This window comes from Petromyzon marinus, chromosome 15, assembly GCF_048934315.1.
Source record: "Petromyzon marinus isolate PM22_M1 ecotype Great Lakes invasive population chromosome 15, UKy_Petmar_22M1.pri1.0, whole genome shotgun sequence".
In the NCBI taxonomy this organism is placed as follows: domain Eukaryota; kingdom Metazoa; phylum Chordata; class Hyperoartia; order Petromyzontiformes; family Petromyzontidae; genus Petromyzon; species Petromyzon marinus.
Genome location: NC_133681.1, coordinates 11,114,236 through 11,135,765, shown reverse-complemented (window position 1 = coordinate 11,135,765; position 21,530 = coordinate 11,114,236). Strand labels below are relative to the sequence as shown.

The 21,530-nt window shown below is 40.6% G+C and overlaps 1 protein-coding gene across 1 annotated transcript in view; it reads right to left on the bottom strand.

The window, feature by feature from the left end:
* The window catches only part of LOC116942657 (stromal membrane-associated protein 1-like), a 149,439-nt gene that overhangs the window by 58,597 nt on the left and 69,312 nt on the right, over positions 1 to 21,530 (bottom strand). The window contains exon 6 of the mRNA XM_032954844.2: positions 2,035 to 2,113. Within this exon, the coding sequence (XP_032810735.1) occupies positions 2,035 to 2,113 (79 nt within the window). The remainder of the gene's footprint in view (positions 1 to 2,034; positions 2,114 to 21,530) is intronic.

Genomic DNA, 21,530 nt, shown 5'->3' with positions numbered 1-21,530 from the left:
TCTTATGGCAGCGTGGCACTGTCAGCACATTACAAGCCGGTCCTTGTTACGTATGCTTCGTAATGGAGGAAGACGAAGCAAAAGATCGTAGCCTTCACAGGTGCCTCAGTCCACGCTTTCCTCAATTAAGCTGAATTTTAGGTCACTTAATCCCAAAGCGTATTTGCTGTTTGGAATTGTTTTGTGTGTCCCCTCTCCCCTGGCCCGTGGGCACCTGGCCTCTGGCTTGTCGTCAGCGGAACAACAGTACCCCTTCCCCCCATCGCTCGTGCTTTGTACCGGGCTCTTGTTCAATAAAAAAACAATACTAAAACATTACGTGTTGAGTTTTTACACGTATTAGTGTCCAATGTACTGCCATATATGTGGCAGTGCAATGTGGCAGTATCCAGAGTACTGCAGCATACTCAAGAGTTTTTTTTGTTTTTTGGTACCAACACTCATTCAACACTGCGGAAGCCCGACCATGTGAATAGAGTGACCGGCTATTGCTCTTGGAGTTACTCGGATACGGCAGAAGGCGCACAGAGAGAGAGAGAGCAAAGGAGATAAAAGAGCAGGGAAGATAGGCAGCAGCACTCATGTTTGATGTCCTGTTGTTTGCGGGAGCATACGGCAGTCACGGGCAAGGCCAGCCAAACACTAGGATGCGTAAATGCTCCGGTGATATCCAACACTCCGGGCATTGAAGGGTCAATGCCCACGGTGAAAGACTTCATAAATCCCAAGTGTGTTCAACACGAGTGCGTGTGATTGCCTGCAGGTTTGAAAGTGGGAGCAGAGGTATGCGGCGAGAGGGGGGGGTGATTTAAAGACAGAATGTACAATTACCTATTTATTGTCTTTTCTTTAATTGAGAGTTGAAACGTGTTTTGCTCGTTGTCATGATAATTATCGCATGACCTTGCCGTTTGGAACTTGACCATGTACACAGCTGTTTTTGGATTGTTTTGGTCATCTTTCTTTTTTTGTTGTAACCAGGTTTCTACGGAGTACCCAGGACCCCAATGAAAAAGAGCATTTTTTGCCCAATCGGTTTCACCAGTGCCAAATAAAGCCAAAATAAACATTATTCAACTGCTTTCAAGCCCAGATATTTGTGCCTAATCGAGTCTTTATTTTGCTGAGGCAGACCAAGGGTCAGGTGATATGTGATGCTGAGTGATGCTCACTGCCTGGATCTATACCCCAAGATGGGGTTTCACTAATAAAACTAAGGATTTTACTCAAAGAGCTGAGAAGTTCAAGTGACCTTGAGAAAAACATTGTTCGAATGTTTTTCTTTATCAAGTATGCCTCGCCAACATAAGGCTCCAATAACCCAGTCAATGCAAAGACAAAATAGCAACTCTGTAATGTATAAAGGATGTGTATAAACAGCACATTGCGGGAAATAATTCAGCTGAAATGCCTTTCTGTATTGTCTCGCTGCATAGCAATAAGCAAGTAGGGAATGGGCAACTGTCGTGATCCTGCTTCGTGATTGTCAAACAAGTGGCAGATGTGCACAATGCTTGTTACCCAACTGACAGGTAATGAGAAAGACAGCTAATGTGGAAAGATTAACTGAAGCAGCTTGGGAAGGAGGGTTTAGCTCAACCAAAGTACAGATGGTACACACCTCATGCTTTATAATACGGGATATATCAAAGCTAAACAACAAACACAAGCAAATGGTGACCATTCCATAACTGTGACAAAAGCTTTGATAACAATCTAGAGTACATGCCTCCCTTTTTATGCTCCATTGTTTATCAAAACAATTAATTGCTCCAAACCTGTAAATATTTTTCACTTTGCGTTATTCTTTTGTTTTCGCTTCATGCATTTCCAATTTGCAGCGCGTGTACGCAACCAGGGGCGTTTTATCTGGATACGATCGAAAGCGGTTTGCCGTATTATTCCGCTTCCATTCAATTAACGGAAGTGGGCACACACAAAAAGCGTGCGGAATCAAACATGCTTGGCTGAGTGCGATCGCTGAAATTATTATGCTCTGGCAGATGCACGGGATGTAATGTGCACATTACTCACCCAGTCCTAATAAATCAATGGTGGGTTCGGCCGTCGTTTGTACAGCTGGTGTCCCCATGCTTTGTTGCTCTTGCGGCTTCTGTGCAAAAGGAGGAGGGACATTCTTTGTTAACCTCCATCAGGGGGGGGGTAATTTCCCTTCCATCATACATCATCATAATCATCATTATCATCAACATTTCTCTTGCCGATGCTGGATGAGCACACTCCACGTGCATTTTTATATTGTTATACGTAGCTCTGTTTTGTTTCATTCCAATGCAATTGTTTAATGTATGGCATATTTAAAAGTTACCGTCATGAATCATAAATACGTAGGCTGTCCCGACCAATATTATACATAATAGAGATTTTTTTTGGGGTGGTTAGATCGCTGAAATGTGTCGTTAAATCCGCCACCACCCAATGCTGGCTATCGCCTGATGAGACTGGTTGTAATTTCTGGCGAAACGTCGTATTTCAATGGTAAATGTTGTGGGTTTTACTCTCTGAAACGTCGTACTCCAATTGTAAATGTTGTGGGTTTTACTCTCCAACATACCAGTGTGCTGAACTAGTATCTATTTGGCATGTTTTGTTTACGTGACAAAATGCACTAATTGGCTGTGTCGGGTGATGGTGGGTTTAATAACACATTTATATTTACGCGATCTAACTCAAAAACCTCTATTATGGATGAATCATAAATATCCATTCTCAGTTCACTGCTGAATGAAAACAAACCCATTTATTGTATTCAACAGCAGAGACATGCCTATTAACTCTAGCAATGAGACCAGCCAAAGACACATTTAAAATACACTCTGCCAAGTTGTTACACTGTATTTATTGTAAGAATCAATGAGATATTGCGTTGCAATATTTAATTCATGGATCCATTCCCAATTAGAAGCGTGCATTCGTGCCCTGACATTTGCACCTACTCTCAACCCACAATGCACACTGTTGGCTACGTACAGTGCGAAAGAAGTTCAACATACACAAGTACAAGTGGTTGTGTTTGAAGCAAAGGTGAATTTGTAGCGTAAGTGGATTGATCTTGTCAAAATGGTGACATGTGTTTCCATGCAGCGCAATCAACAACATTTAACAATATGTTACTTTTTGCAGGAGCATAGATTTTGGAATTTGCTACCCGCCGAGTTTCTGTGCCCCTCCGTGTACATTGCGGTTTATGCTGTGTATCGGGCTTTTGTTGAAAAAGAATTTTTTTTTCAAAAAAACAAAACATTTGACCTAATTTGCAAATGCTGGCATAATGCTCAGGTGGTGGAACCAAAAATAAAATCAATCTGTTCTGTGTTTCCACGCTCAAATAATAATGGAGTAAAGAAATTCTCACCTCTGCTGGCAATTCTGCACCAGTGGTGGATATTCCACATTCACACAATGTATGTACTTGCTCAGACCAATGCTGGCAGAATGACCTCCACTAGAGGAAGCTCACGAGTGCCCATCTAGAGGATATTTGGCCTATTCTTTAAATTGACAAACTGTAGGCAGGAGGATTTAAGAAACTTTGCCCCCTTTGTTTGAACTGTCGTGCCAGGAGATGGGATCTAACCTGCGAACTCTGGACTGCAAGTGCAGAATGCTACCCATTACACGATGGGAGCATGCTGACATGATCATGTGTGTTGCATCCACAGTATTGAACGATGTGCAGAAATAGGATGCTAAGATGCCATTAATCGAACATGCAGGCTCTTGAAAAGTATGAATACAACGTGGGTAATTTCTGAGGGTCCCGGGCAGTGATGCCGATTCATATAATCCACACTTTGGTTCTCTAGAAGAAAAAAAAGTGCTTTTCGTGGAAAAGAGACTGAGATACCCATGTGTTTTAACCTTTTCTACCCCACCTACTCCCCTCCCCCCAAATGTTACAGGACATTATTAACAACGTCTACAAAATGTAAACTATCCAACTGATGATGTCAAATATATTGTGATGGTATTTGGATAATTAGGCCACTGTGTGTTCAAATTGTAAGCACAATTGCTTAAATATAACTGACAACAGTTAACTTCTGCTGTGCAGAGGGCATACGACCTAGAACATTCACACACAACTTGAAATAGCTACTCTGTAGCATGAAAGATAATTCAATTAGCAAACAATTAATGAACCATTCAAAGCAGATATTTAAAAAAGTGAAAGACAAGGTCAGCTCAACAAAATTAGCGTTTTGACAATTGAACCTCATGGCAGGACCCCGGGGTCCAATAGGCCCCCGGCTCTCACATAAACATTATATTATGTCAACATTATATTATATATAATATAAACATTATATTATAATGCAAACAAAAACTTTGCTCTTTTTCACCAATGGGTTTTAAGGATGGTGGCAAGTGTTGTCTTGTTAAACTATGCCTTTAAAACTAAAAACTACTTACCCATATACCTACTTACCTGCAGTACCTCTATTCAAATACACTTTCGAAAAAATGATTTACACCCCTCGGTCAATCGTCGTGTTTCTCAGTGTGGATTTGTGAACACACTTTGTAAACAGTACATAAAATAGGACGCGTTTTCAATACGCTGTTCATATTGTAACAAGCGTTTATACCAATGTTACTCTACAGAGTTGTGGGTTGCCGCTCCTCTTATCTGCATTGATACGAGCGGTATGTGGAGACTATGGCTTAACCGCAAAAAAAAAACATATTTGCACAGATGCATACGGACAAGATAAATATTATCAAACAGGAGGGACAGTGCAACGCATCTCATCTGTTAAATATCTGCCGGTAATAGGATTGTCATCGATTGATCCTGGCTGCAGACATTGCTAGGTCACAAATAATAATGAAGACAAGGGAGCAGTTTCACTGTATTATTATGCATACCGTCGTGGCAAATAAAGGACTTAAGTGGCGTAGGCAGTTTGAGCAGCTTTGGATAAGACTTGTTATGATCCTGCCCATACCCGAGCATGGAGCGCATTCACTTGTTCAGCTCTTCTGCGCGATTGTCCTCGCTGCTGCGCTTGGACACGACACGACAACAGGACGATCCGCGCCAGATGGGTCGCGGCGTTCATGTGCGCGGTGGGACGGAGTCGCCAGAAAGAAAAAAATAAATTGCGCTTTTTTTTTTGTTCATTCAGGACCCCGGTGTCCTGCCATAAGGTTCAATTAATGAAAAAACGACAAATTATCTTGCAAGTGGGTCCAACAAGTGTTCACTTGATTTTCACACACAAAGCAATCACAGAGCTCTTAACAATCACTGTGGCTACCAGGGCACAAGGCACGGTGGGGCATGGCGAATACCATGCCCAGCCCCCTTTGACTTCCCACTGCAGATGTTCCACACGCCAAACTAAGTCCCCATTTCAGGCTGGGCTGAAAGATCTGATCAAGCCAGTCTCAGATACAGTATTCATTCGCAATTGTATTGTGCTTGATCAAGAATAAACCCAGGTCACAGGGAAGTGCATTGTGCGAAATAACACAGCATTGCGTCCTCACTCCTATAGACAAAGATCAACGATCCCCCGTGTAGCCTAAATAGATTGCCGAGGGAAGTGTTGCTCGTGAGCAGCTATTAAGGCCAGTGTGGAGAACAACTTTGTAGTAAGTACATGTATAAATGTGCAACTCTTATAACCTAGGTTATCACGAGCAGTGTGAAGAACACCATGCATGGCCACCTTTTTACACACCAAACCAGATACTGGTTTCAGGACGAGTCAACCTAGGGAACGCCCAGAAGGCCCATGGCCAGGAATCGAAGGTGGACCTCTTGGTTCATGTCACACATAAAGTAAACTACTGCAATACTGCACACAATATGAAAAATTAACCGTGAGAGCCATCCTCAGGCTTCCATGTTCTAATGTCATAACTTAAAAATAATAATCAAACACCTCTACCTAAATAAAAATCCTAACTCTGAACCTTTGGACCTGAATAGAGTATTCCCTCATTATTCACGAACTTGCTATCCGCAAATCGCATCTGGAACGCTACACGATTGCATTAAGAAAGAGTGATGAGAGATAAAGTTATGAGAGAGAATGTGATGCAAGAAAGTGATGAGATAAAGTGATTAAATAAAGTGATGAGATAAAAATATGACAGATACATCATTGTAATGTATTTACCGTATTTTCCCACATATAACCCGCGGGGTATACCATTTATTATAAACAAACAAGACCCTGTGGGGTATATGGAGATGCGGGCTATCCCAAATTTTTTTTACACATGTGACGTCATAACTCGTTTAATTTGTTCATGGTAGGTCTATCCACTATGAAAAACTTACCTTTAACTAAAGCACTGCTGAATAAACCACTCACAGTAAAAAAATTGCACATGTTACCACGTTTTTAATGATTCAATTTTTTTGTACAATGAAACGACAATGTTTGAAGTGGGCGCACTGTGTTTACCGTAATACTTTCAGTGGCTGTAGGGGGGTGCGAAAGTTTCAGCTGAGGCTATGGATCGCACAATGGGAAGGGCCTTAACAAGCGTCTACCAGACGCGGAATCATAATTGCCGAGTCCCTTAGGCCGCTGCTATTGGCTGAGCACTATACAGTCGCGACCATGAGCTTTGTTTCAAACTTCCAATGGCTTTGTTGCCAGGAGGTAATGGCGTTACCATAGTGCCGCTATTGTCTGCGCAGTGCGCAATCTACCAATGCTAAAACTGTACAGGGGTAACTACCAGTCCAGTAGCTGTAATATGATGAGGTCGAATGCCGGTAAGCCTAACAGTACACTTACTTATCTACCAGTTATATGTTACTTATTTATTGGATATTTACTTTTGTTACTTATTTACTGTTTTAAGTTCACTTGTTTCCAGTTAGTTAGTTTTTTTGTGCACGTTATGATTTTAATGTTAACAATTGATAGTGGAATGTATTACAAATGTAAACTTTGTATTAATATGATGGAATTAAGCTGCGGTAACAACAAAATTCAAGAATTACTCAACGATGGTAGCTATACAAAAAAAAGAGATCCCACCAACAGCCTCGTCATACAAACCAACAAAATAATTTCTGATTCAACCGCATTAATTGATACAACCAAACAGTTGTTGTTGAAACCTTCTGCTACCAGGCCACCAAGATTATTCAGCTTACAAAAAATACATAAAGTAGATACACCCCTTCGTCCCATCGTCTCTACTATCAACTCCCCTACCTACAAACTGGCTCGTTTTTTGTCTGAAATCCTGTGTCCTTTCACTGGAAAAACCACCTCTGCGGTACAAAATTCTACTCACCTGGAATCGACAATCAAGGGTATTTCCCTATCCCCAGACGACCTGCTTGTCAGTTTTGATGTAGTTTCCTTATTCACCAAAGTTCCTGTACCTGACACCATCGCAATCATTAAAGACTTGGTTCATCAAGGACTAGACACTGAGGTACCCCCCTGGTGAGACACTGCTTAACCAATACATACTTCACTTGGAATGGAACTTTCTACAAACAAACTGAGGGCACCCCAATGGGCTCCCCGCTATCTCCAGTTGTAGTCAACATTTTCATGGAGAAATTTGAGACTGACGCCATCCAGACTGCCACTCTGCACCCAACCTTATGGAAGAGGTACGTGGATAACACTTTTGTCATCTGGCCACATGGCCGGCCTGTTCTAGACCAATTCCTCGACCACATTAATTCCATACACCCAGCCATCAGATTTACCATGGAAGTCGAAAAAGATGGCAAGCTACCTTTTTGGATGTCCTAATAAAAAAGAGACCTGATGGTTCAATGAGCCACTCTGTCTACAGGAAAGCTACCAATATGGATGCTTTCCTGAAACCGGATTCCCACCACCATCCATCCCAGAAGAATTCCCTCATCAAGACTCTGCACCATAGAGCCCAATGCATATCCAACCAGGAACACATAGCCAGTGAACTCAAGCACGTACACCAAGCTCTTAAGGCTAATGGTTACTCCAAATACACAATCTGCAAAGCTATCACTCCAACCATGAAGAAGGACCCTCTTGAAGAGCCATTCAAAACCATCACTTTACCCTACATTGCAGGGATCACAAAAAAAGATCTCCAAAATCTTGAATAAACACAAGATCCAGGTCCGATTCAACACATTACATAAAATCCGTGATCTGGTTCCATCTGTAAAATATGTGATTCCGGACATAGGCTCACACGACATTGACTTCTCCAAGACAGAGGTTATCTGCAAGCCATCTGGCTACCATGAGCGATTCGTTCATGAGGCTATCCACATATACAAACATAAAGACAATTTCAACCGAGAAGATGGATTCTGGCTTAGCATTCATTGGAAGGGTGTGATAAACCATTTTGGGTCTTAATTGATTGTTCACGCTTATGGTGGCTTTCAGACTGCATCCATTATTTTCGTCTCCCCCCTCCTCTTTTCCGAACATAGATGGACTCGTCCATCTGAATAACTGCGAAATAGCTCTCCGTAGTGCTAACGTTAAAAACAGACGCCACATTTTTCAATTTTTTCTTGCTGTGGTTTTCACATCTGATGATGATTGCTTGTGTTACAGTCAAAAAGTCGTGATAATTTTAACGTTTTATATTTTTATTATTTTATTGTTTCCCTTTTACGTGACTTTACCGAAAGAACCAAGAATATGCGGTAACGACGTTAAAGATATGAATGCATGCGGGGTATATAGAGGTGCGGGCTATCTGAAATTTGTTTTCCACAAAACGCTATTTTTGCGGGGTATATGCGTCTGCGGGTTATATGCGTATGCAGGCTATATGCGGGAAAACACGGTAATAGCTCATTTATGTATTTATTTAAGGTAATTTCATTTAAAAAAAGGTTTCCAAAGGCCAATATCTTTACCTGTGATATCGCGAAACGAAGCAATTTATTGAAATACAAAACCCCAATATTTCAATTATCTTCATAAGCTTGGGCCACAGGAACACCTGCACCTTCGCCCTTGGGAGTATTGGAACAGTTCTGGCAAAAATGTAAATACACACAAGACGTTTTTGACAATGCAGCAGCTAATTGTAGGAATATGTACACTTACGAAAATACCAGTTATTACACAAAGCCAAAGAACCTCTGTATGGCCACAAAGTACAGGTTGCGCAAGCACACGCACACGCACGAACACTTACATACGCAGCTCATATTGCTGACATTATTCAAAAAGTAACATAAAAACACGATGGATGGGTGACTTTGGAGGGTAATGCCTATATCAGCACATCGAGTCCACAGTTCTTAAGATTTCTACTTTAACCCTTAGGGTGAACAATAAAAAAACATTCTCTCTTCAATTTGAAAATGCTTCTCGTGATATCGATGGCATCAACTGTGGTCACTGATGACTGCACAAAAAACGCCCTCGGAAAAAAAGTGTGCCTACACTTGACTCGGTCACACTCAGCTCACAGGGCACTTCCATGGCTCCAGGTTCATGGCAAAGGTGTCTGAACGTTCCCTGCTGGATGAAGGGGGTGCTCAGTTTAGCAAGCGTGAGAGAAGTTTCACATTGTTCAGATCATTCACCGTGTGATCTGGCTCACAAGTGGATTTGTACTCGGTATCAGATGGCAACTTGGAGCATAACGAGGCATGTAAACCCAATAGCATTGTGTTATAGCACAAATAATGGTCTGTCATCCGTCCACTGGTTTGTGCTTTCTGTCTTCATTTTGGTGTTGTAAAATACAGTGATGCAACGCGAAATATGACATGTAATGATAATCTACAGCCCTGAATTCACTGGTGGATGAAGGCTTCTTTATGTTTCACCATACTCCACCACATTGGTCAGTGTAAGTTGGCACAGTGGTGGCAGTGGGGAGGTGCGGGGAAGGACTGGTTCAGATATCACTTACAACTGATCTTAGCCATGAACAGGAACTGAACTCGGATAAACGGGTTGATAGTGGACTGCACCAACCACTGTGCAACCTCACACCCGCTAGCACACATATCCTGTGACCATATATATAAAAAAAAGACAATGGTTGTGAGACGAACCGAAAACCCAACCACTGCCATCTGTGTAACATTAGTTTTACAATGCTATGCTTTGTGGTATAATTGCCTTTTCTGAAGTTTAGTGTTCAGATATCATTTTCCACTGATGCTAGCCATGTACCTGCGATAAGCACGGTTTGCTATGTATGGTGCGAAAGAAGTTAAACGTAAATCTTGACTTAAAGCTTTCGTGACTGCATGAATTCATATTCTTGGGTCTTAAGTCAAAGAAAATAACAAAAATAACAAAAAAAACTACGACGTTTCGATCGCAACACAAGCAATCATCATTAGGAGAAAAAAGAGTGGGAAAGCTGCTGAGGCAGGCTGTTTTAAAGGTTTGAAATGGGCGTAGCCCAAGGGTCATAAACGAAGTGGGCGGGGCTAGTGATGTTAAAGTGAGAAATTTGCATGTCAATGTAAGATCGGAGAGCTACCTCCACGACGACGAAGCTGCGGAGGTGGTCATTGTATTGTGAGAGATTAGCATGTCAATGTAAGATCTCAGAGCCACCGCCACATCGAGGACACGAGCAACGGTGGCTGTGTTAGTGTGAGACATTTAACCTGTTAATGTAAAAGCAGAGAGTCGAAAATAACTATCAACGGATAGTTATGGCTTAAACTGAAATTTGTGTCCGTATGTACGGATGGCTTCATGAACGAATCTTTTATTTTTTATTATTTTAGTTTCCCTTCTACGTGACTTTACCGAAAGAACCAAGAATATGAACGAATCTTTGTTGATAGCCAGTGCGCTTGCAAAGTGCCTTCGTTTTAGAGAAATCTGTGAAGGATGTGATCCCTGCCATGCAATACCCCGGTGTCTACAAACTAAGCTGTGGCTGCGGCAGTAGTTACATTGGGGAAACTAAGCGACATGTATCGGACCGTGTTCGTGAACTTAAGGCAGATCTGAAACAGAGTAGGGCCAATACCTCGGCTGTGGCTGATCATTGTTTTAATGCGGTGGGATAACACGATATTAATTTCTCTAAGACGAAGGTACTTTGCAAGCCCACTGTCTATCATGAAGCCATCCATATATATAGACACAGACACAATTTCAACTGAGAAGATGGATACAAACTGAGCAATCATTGGAAGGACGTTATTAACCAGTTTAAGTCGTAACTTGCTGTGATGTTTCTATCCTACCTTCTGATGTTGGTAGTTATTTTCGACTTTCTGTTTTTACATTAACAGGTTAAATGTCTCACACTAACACAGCCACCGTTACTCATGTCCTCAATGTGGTGGCGGCTCTGAGATGTTACATTGACATGCTAATCTCTCGCAATACAATGGCCACCTCCGCGCCTTCGTTGTCGTGGATGTAGCTCTCCGATCTTACATTGACATGCAAATTTCTCACTTTAACATCACTAGACCCGCCCACTTCTTTATGACCCTTGGGCTACACCAATTTCAAACCTTTAAAACAGCCTGCCTCAGCAGCTTTCCCACTCTTTTTTCTCCTGATGATGATTGCTTGTGTTGCGATCGCAATTGTCGTAGTTGTTTGTTATTTTTGTTATTTTCTTTGAACCTATCTATGTGACTTTACCGAAAGACCCAAGAATATGAAGTTCAACATACATACATATTACACATACATACTATACTTACATACCGCCATGACCAGAGACTGGACTGTTGTCCAGCAATTAGATTCCTCGCCGAGTTTAAAATCAGTGGCGAATGATTTATGAACACGTCTTGGGGCCCCCTTCACCAAAACGTGTTGGAGTATAATCAAAGAACCACCACGACTGACACGATGTCATACAGTGGCAGATTTGACAAAGGGCTGCACAAAATAATAATTCGAAGTTGTGCGTACTAAAGTTGAAAGTGGAGTGTGGGATTTTTTTGACGTTTCTAAAAAGACAAGTGTCGATTCATTTGGAAGAAATCCAGGTGCTAGCCAGCCTCTTCCCTCTGACTGATATCTTACTGAGGACCATCTACTTCATATGAACATTGTTGCAGTCCATATACTCACTGTTTCTGTTCCACACAAAGGACACTTCCTACATGGGCTTCAGGGCTGGGTAATTTAAAGTTGAGATGCCAGAGAGAAGCAGGGAGAATCTAATAGTATACCATATTAAACACATTATTTGGTGATGCTATGTCGGCAATTCACAAATGTGTTGAGTTTTTGTGTTAAATATCCTACATATTGACCAGGTTATCCCAGACAAAATGACCCTTCGTCATTTATGTTTGGGTTAGGCCAAATAATGATCTGGTCATATGTATTGTAAGAGCCCCCCACCACCCAACATCGCTAAACAAATACAATTGTCACGTGGTGTACAAGCATTTAACGGGCCATTCATCATGTTCACTACTTGTGAGCTTCAACAATAACAATTGGTGCGTTTAACTCTTGTACACCATGTGATGATTTAATTTGTTTGGCCAGATTGGGTGGTGGTGAAGGGTCTGACAACACATATTTAACCTAACACAAAATAATATTATGAATCATATATGCATGTATCTGTTTGAACAATCATAGGTGTAAAGTATACCATCCCTTTGTGTGAAGATAAAAATAACATTCATTACTTGTCAGATAAAAATAATATTCATTACTTGTCAGATATTTTGAATATTGCGAGTCAAATCCAATGTGTTATGAAGACGTTATTTTCCCTACAAATGTCATCTCAATGGCTCACAACATCTTGTGAGCTCTAAATAAACAATATAATGCGTTTCCACTCGAATTATTATTCAAAAATACACACGCTATAGAGCATAACTCAAAATAATCATTATCGTTAGTGGGGAGAATAAAAATTCGTCTGCCCATAAAAAAAAAGAAAATATTTCTTACAGCATCCATCAGCCACAGAACCTTCTGGGAGTGCATAATTTCATCAGCATTGTTTCATGACAAACTCAAGACCAGTTTCGACAAAGTGTTTCAGCAGCAGTCAGACTTACTTGAATCAATGATGCTGAACTGCTGCTCTTACAGGCAAAGGCCCTCTATTTTGCCTATGGGGTTTTCGTTTGACTCGATAAAACATAACTCAAAATGATCAGTGTCATTGTGGAGAATATAAATAATAAAATAATTTGGCGGACCATTATTCTTGGTTCTTTCGGTAAAGTCACGTAGAAGGGAAACAATAAAATAATAAAAAAAATATATAAAACAATACAATTCTCACGACCTTTCGACTGCAACACAAGCAATCATCATCAGGTGTTAAAATCACAGCAAGAAAATTTGAAAAAAGTGGCGGTTTTTCTTGCTGAGGTTTTCACAACCGGATGATGATTGCTTGTGTTGCAGTCGAAACGTCGTGAGAATTGTATTGTTTTATATTTCCCGTCTACGTGACTTTACCGAAAGAACCAAGAATATGAATCCCTGCAGTCACGAAAGCTTCAAATCAAACTTTAAGCGGACCATTCTTTGCAAACTGTAAACAATGCTGCTGAAAATTTTGCACTCTTGGTAGCTTGTGGGGCTGATCGGTTGTGCAAGGAATATTTGCATTTTTTACGTGGAGAGACAGATATGTGAAGCTTATTTTTTTTTATAGGGCAATAGATGGAGTTCTATGTTTTCGAATAAAGCGCTTAAACCTAATTTGGAGAAATGCTACACAAAACAGCACTACAGCCGAGTGTATACCACAGATATCAAATACTTCCCTTACCAACGTACTGCGTGTTTTTTTCTCTCAACTTTTTTTCTACTCTCTGGTGGTAGAGAGCAATTCCATTTTGGAAGATGAAGCTCAGTGATTCTAGGCCACATGCATGACGTGGGTCTGGTCCGCTTAGATACATCCAGGCAAAGGGTTGACAGATTCAAATCCCAGATGGGGCCAACTGAGACTTTCTTTAAGCCCAGGCCAATAAAATAAACACTTACGTTGTGAAAGGTCAACAATGGTTGTCATTGCCTGCTCCCATTGTGGAAATGTGCAATGCCCAGCACTGGCTAAGAACTGACATGGAGTTGAGCACTACGCCGTGCTAGTCTGAGACATTCTTGACTTTTACATGACATATATATAAAGCATTTAAACAACGTGCAACAATGTTAAATGCCACACAAGCAATATAAAACACAATGCATTGAGGCTGAATGCAAGAAGGATATGGAGGGAGTATTATTTAATTAAAACAAGCTAAATTAATGTTCTTTTTTACAAAAGTTTCGTGATTATGTATTCACTTTTTGTCGTGTTAAACGCGCTCTATGGCGGAGTTGTGTTTTAGAAATGTGGTTCTCTTACGATCGCTTGAAAAAAGATAAAACTTGGCCATTCCAATGGTATTATTTTTTTGTAATGATTTAGCCACCCTTCTTCACAGCCTTCACCCGCAATGAGGTCAGGTCAAGGCTGACTTAAAGTACGCTCACATTAATTTTCGACAACATGACTAAGCGGAAGGTTATCTGGCTTCTACAGAAAGGATGAGCCAGTGGCAGAGCTTAAAATTGCATAGCACTTTGTTCAGCTAAAAAAAAAAAAACCTCATAGAAAGGGGATGCACTAAAATATATGAAGACCACTTCTACACAACAATAAATAAGAACATTCATCAATATTTATGCTATGATTAAATGAACAATAAATTTACTCTTTTCTGGCATTCATAATTTGTGAAGATGTCATTCTACAAAAACACGCATTAGCATTGTGTATCTACTGCTAAGTGAATGCCATAATTGTTTCCTGGTTTTGTTGAATAGCAAAAACAACTTACACTTACAAATATACCAGGACTGTTAGCCCGTTTTCTCTTGGATGTTCATGTGAAATATAGTGCAGTATTCCCTCATTATTCACGAACTTCCTATCCCCGATTGTGGCTATCTGCGAATTGCATCTGGAACTCTACACGACTGCATCCAGAGAGAAATCAAGTGATGAGATTTTGAGTGATGAGGTAAAGTGATAATACTATTGTGCAGCATGGTCATCATTTAAGGTAAGCTAATTTATAAACTAGTCATGTAGATAGGTTATTTTCCTTGAACCTATCTACGTGACTCTACCGAAAGACCCAAAAAATATGAATTCCTGCAGTCACGAAAGCTTTAAGTCAAGATTTATTGTAATAGTAATAGGTTTTACCCTTTTAACTGGCACAAAAACTGACACCTTTATTCAAGGCATCATGTTTGCAATAACCACAACACAAGCAGTCAAAATGCAAACAAAAGAGACAACTCTGATAATAATATGCACTGTCCTTGAATTTGATTGGTCCACACCCGAGACGGCTTTTCTTAGAGCCTAGTCTCCACTGGTGTTGGACCAGAAGATGCCAAATGGCGTACAACTCAAAAACAGTGCACTATCAGAGTATTGAGGGCTCGGGGTGAGCATTTACATTATGAGACCTCCTTTGCCAGTAACAAGATATATGAATAGGTTTTACCCTTTTAACTGGCACAAAAACTGACACCTTTATTCAAGGCTTCATGTTTGCAAGCTTTATTATTGAATACTTTAATATTTATTTTTTACTTACCTTGTTTATTCTAAGCACATTTTTTTGTGTTATGATAATTTTCATGTATTTTATAGCTTATTTTTTGTTATTATTTAAGGTAATTCGATAAAGAGATAGGTTTTCGTCGGCCAATATCATTATTCATGAAATTGGCGATTCAAGAGCATTTCCAGAACATATCCCTCGCAAATAACGAGGAAAAACACTGCAGATCTCTTCCTTAGCCACTGTGCTTTCAGTTGACATTTCCATGAAGCTAGGTGAGCAGACGATGGCTAGAATCCTTGCACTTCAGAGGTGGAGTTCGTGGATAATGCAAAGATCGTTTAACGTGTGTGATACACGATGGCTTACCCTACAGAGTTATGGCAGTAACGTAGCACAGGAAGTGGGATGTTGCCCAATCTGTGAACACTTTGAGCGTCTCTGTTTGTATGCAAGGGTTTTCTCTGGGCACTCTCGTTTGCTTTCATACTTATACTCAATATGGGATTTTCCATATGTCCTAAGCAGAAACCTCCTCGTAAATATTCTTCATGTTTTGTAATTAAGTAATTAAATACTACTTGCATCATTATTCTAATTACCTCTGCATTTCTTAATTGAGTGTGATGGATTGGATTCACATTTAGAGTGGAAGGGCAAGTGTGCTTCTGCGCATCTTCCCATAGAACGCACATTTTACACATTTAAGAACAGATGCAGAATGAGCGATGCGCTTATTTGCCAAAGTGAGTTAATAATAAGATATTTCTCCACGGAGAGCAATGAATGGCAGCTGGTGATTGCTGCTTTATTCAACAGCTATTCACGTGTGCAAAACGACCAAGCTTTTTCATCATCAGAAGACAATTTAATTAAAAAAAGTATTCTGGAAACAACATAAATACCATCATATTTTGTGGGGATTTAAAACCCTTTGGAAATGCTAATTATCATTTGCAATAAATATATACTTGCATACATTTTTTTTATAGAAATACACAAGGATGATAACTCGTTTTTATAATTTTACCATGCAGCTTTCGGGAAAAAACACTGCTTAGTGAGGACCTATAAAGAGACAAGGCACAGTATACAAGGGGTGCTGGGTCCAGAGCAATTCCTCTTTACAAAGTGCACCAGGTATTCCTTTTAGGCCGAGCTAACCTAGGAGAGGGGGGGGGGAGCAGATCATAATCTTTGTCTATCCAGGAGAGTCTCACTGAGTCTCATCACTCTTTTTAAGGATTTTCCCGTATTGGAATGTTTGGCGAATTCCATGAATGGATGTTTTACATGTGGGATAAAAGTGAAAGATGTGGAAAATAGAACTCCTTTATGAGACTAATACTAAAAAGGCCCATACAAATTATTCAATCATCTTGCTGTCATTCCATCTCCTGATCTGCACACAGGCTGAGCATATTATCACTGGTAATAATACTGGAAATCTGTGAAAAAGAGCTTCATAGCTCATCGGATTCCTACAGCATAAATACATATTCTGATTCTGATGTATGGCCAGGAATTTAACCCTGGGCTGCTGGCATCACAACAAACTTTCTGCACAACCACCAGCAGCATAGACACACACATAAAACCATTATTTCCATCAACATCCACACATCTCAAATAAAAATAATGTTATGTCCAACTGAGCAATGCTACTCACATTCAGTGATGTGAACACTGTGAGCAGGCTTGACCTTTCCTCTAAATATGTCTCAGTAAAGTGTTGATCGTTTTTATGTAACTTTTCGCTCTTTTTTCAAGATATATTATGCTTTAGATGCCTGAATAGCTTTGTTTTTACACCATAAAAAATGTTGCCATCGTCCCTCAAGTGCATTTTACTACACAATGTAATGACATAAGCTAAACACAATTCTATAAGGTCAGTGCAAACCAATTAAATGAACCTTATGGCGGGACCCCGGGGTCCCAATCAAACGGAGGTCAAAATCACTATTAATTTACTAATTTTTGGCGACTCCGTTCCACCGCGCACATGAACGCCGCGACCCACCTGGCGCGGATCGTCCTGTTGTCGTGTCGTGTCCAAGCGCAGCAGCGAGGACAATCGCGCACAAGAGCTGAACAAGCGAATGCGCTCCATGCTCGGGTATGGGCAAGATCATAACAAGTCTTATCCAATCGATGGCAATCCTACTGCCTGCAGATATTTAACAGATGAGATGCGTTGCAACTGTTAATTGCTCTCGTTTGATAATATTTATCTTGTCCGTATGCATCTGTGCAGATAGGTTTTTTTTTTTTTTGCGGTTAAGCCATGCGGATAAGAGGAGCGGCGACCCACTACATCCAGCCATCAAATTCACCATGAAGGTGGAAAAGGATGGCAAGTTACCATTCTTTGGATGTGTTAATCGAAAAGAGACCAGATGGCTCAATGGGACACTGTCAACAGGAAAGCCACCCATACAAATGCCTACCTAAAACTTGACTCCCACCACCATCCATCCCAGAAGAATTCCCTCATCAAAATTCTACACCACAGAGCTCGATGTATTTCTGACCATCATCACCTAACCAGTGAACTGGAACACGTACACCAAGCCCTCAAGATGAATGGATATTCTGACTACACAATCCGTAAAGCTATCACCCCAACCGTTGGGAAAGAACCATCTGAGGACCCAATCAAAACCATCACCTTGCCATACATAGCAGGTGTTAGGAAAAATATTTCCAAAAGCATGAGCAAACACAAGATCCAGGTTCGATTCAAAACAGTACGTAAAATTCGTGATCTGATCCCATCTGTGAAGGATGTGATCCCTGACATGCAATACCCCGGTGTCTACAAACTAAGCTGTGGCTGCGGCAGTAGTTACATTGGGGGAACTAAGCGACATGTCTTGGACCGTGTTCGTGAACATAAGGCAGATCTGAAACACGGTAGGACCAACACCTCAGCCTTGGCTGATCATTGTTTCAATGCTGTGGGCACACACGAAATTGATTTTTCGAAGACGAAAGTACTCTGCAAGCCCACTGGCTATCAACAAAGATTCGTTCATGAAGCCATCCAGATATATAAACACAGACACAATTTCAACCGAGAAGATGGATACAAACTGAGCAATCATTGGAAGGACGTTATTAACCAGTTTAAGTCATAACTTGCTGTGATGTTTCTATCCTACCTGCCGATGCTAGAAGTTATTTCCGTCTCTCTGAGTTACACGCTAAATGTCTCACTAACACAGCCACCGTTGCTCCTTTTCCTCGATGTGGTGTTGTCCCTCGTTTTTTAACGAGCTGGATGTCTCATTAGTACAGCCACCGTTGCGTTGGTTCGTTTACATTGACATGCTAATCTCTCACGATGCAGTGGCCCCATCAACAGCGGCGTCGTCGTGGAGGTACATCACCGATCTTACATTGACATGCTAATTCCACCTCTAGCCCCGCCCACTTACCCTTGGGCTGAGCCCATCTCAAGCCTACAGTATATAACTTCGTGTTTCAGCAGCTCTCCCGCTGTATTTTCTCCTGCCTCGGCGGCTCCCTCACTATATTTTTTCACCTGATGACGATTGCTCGTGTTGCACTCGAAACGTCGTGATAATTTTATTATTTTTCTAACTACGTGGCTTTACCGAAAGACCCAAAGAATATAACTACAGTAAAACCTTGAATTGCGAGTAACTTGGTCTGCGAGTGTTTTTCAAGACGAGCACATTTTTAAATAAATATTAATTTGATAAACGAGCGAGGTCTCGCAATAAGAGTAGTACATATATGCTTTGTCTACCGAGCGTCACGTGAACACAACTGATATACGAATGCTTTTATATACGAGTGCTTTGGATTACAAACATGTTTCCAGAACGAATGATCGCAATCCAAGGTTTTACTGTATAATGTTTATATGAGAGCCGGGTGCTTACGGGTCCCGCCATAGGGTTCAAATATCAAATTCTATTGATCAAAAACATGCTTTGAAATGAAAAGCAAGCAAAGTCGTAAATGCTTCCTTTGCATTTATTGTCATACCACTTATGAATATTCAGCAAGGTGAATGTATCTGAAAGTATTAATCAGTGACATGTACAGACAAATGATAACGCTTTAACCGTGTTTGATGCTTTTGCTTCAGCAAGAACGCTGGCGCTTTAGAGACAGAGCAATCATTCTCGGTGACATTCGCAATTTAATAAGCAACCCAATGGCATCATAGTTCAGGCCTGTGCTTGGAGCCTGGTAAATTAAGATAGAATGCATGTCACACTGCCTTTATGGGTGCAGCGCTTTGGGTCCAGAAGAGGGCTTAGCTAAGCATTTTAGGATGAAAGGCCATCATGAAGGGGTACAGTGAGTGAAAATGACCCCGCCTGATCCCAATTGCATGGAACAATTATTATTTTTTATTTAAAAGGAAAAAAAAGTCAAGAACAAAATAAAGGAATGACTTCAGAGTAATTGATTTGCGGTGGCCAAGTGTCCCCAACCAACCTTGCTCACATCAATAACTTGCTTCAACTTACGTATCAAATCATTATAACCTGTTATTTAATTTAAAACATCCTATTGCTGAACAAAAGCTATGGGATAAAAGTAACCTTTTTTACAGGAATAACATGAACACCTATATAGTAACAGTCTCAAGCTTCAACCAGATGTCTTGTTAAGACTAGTGCTTGCAGAAAGCTATGCTATGCCACAAATGCCAAATTATTTCAGAAGATGTACAAGGGTTGGGGGTGGACAGGGTGAGAAAATCAAAATGCCCATGGCTTGACATGGAAAGTAATAACTGCCTCTGACGAAACCGTTACTTTTATACATAACCCCTTCAAATGCAATGTGCTTGGTCCATCAATGTTCCCAAATTGTAACCCCTACCCAAAATAACCCCTTCGACTTGGTCTTCACATCACTCACTTACAGCTTTATGCATGTGGAAGATATTGTGCAATGGTGCCTCATGATGATGCCCAACTCTACCTGATGCTAGTTCACTTCAAGCCAATGGTCAATATTTTTGGAGACCCATCTTGCTGACACCTTGCTCATCAGTCAATTAATGTGGCTTACGTTGTACCATTAGAAATATCTCAGTCAGATGGTAAAATCGCGAATTTCATTTATATTTTCTTGAATTTTGGAAGTTGGAGGATGCCCAGATCATATATCAATTTTATGAGACTCTCTTCCACATTTAAACTGCACACTACTCCTTCACGAATGCATTTAACAGGCACATTCTCCGACCATGCTTCCCTGCTTCCCATATATTTATTCCATGCAAGGTGATGTCATACATAGAACACATTGTATAACTGCTCTCAGCTCCTATATACATGTATATTGATACATACATTTTTACAGTCAACAAACTGTATGATTTCAAATGCACTTATATAAATAACAAGGTTCATTAATGCCTGTGCAATTGAGTGATCCGTCTTCAAATGATCTACTTTTAACTGAACGAGTACCACATTTTGCAGCACCACTCCTACCTTAAGCCACAGATTTGTCAACTATCTCGCGTATCAACAGCCAGGCCACACAAAACCACGATGCGGTCAGCTACTTCATACAGCGCTCATTGAACTTGTATGACAATGGGTAGAAAATGTTGCATTCATCTACAGTATGCATACAGAATTATGCAAAACATACACAAAGGCTTCGACCATTTCACAGGATCAAACTTTGTAAATCGAAGTGTTCTCATAGAACATCCTGAATGAGACTTTTCTTCCGGTCAATGTACACTGGTAACAAGATACTATTGGTGCCTGATAATATCTTCACTTTAATATCGACCTGGAAAGTCAATGGGTTGATGGCAGACACAAAATAGAGACGTGCTTATATTTACTTCAAACCAATGATGCTCCGCTGATGAGACCAGTTCAGAGTTCGCTTGCTGAAAAAAAAATGCTGCTCGATAATATTGGTCTAGAGAACCAATCAGTTGATGGATGAAAACATTAGTTGTTACTTATATTTAAGGCTGTTGGTTGCATCAGTATAGACATACGAATGGCGT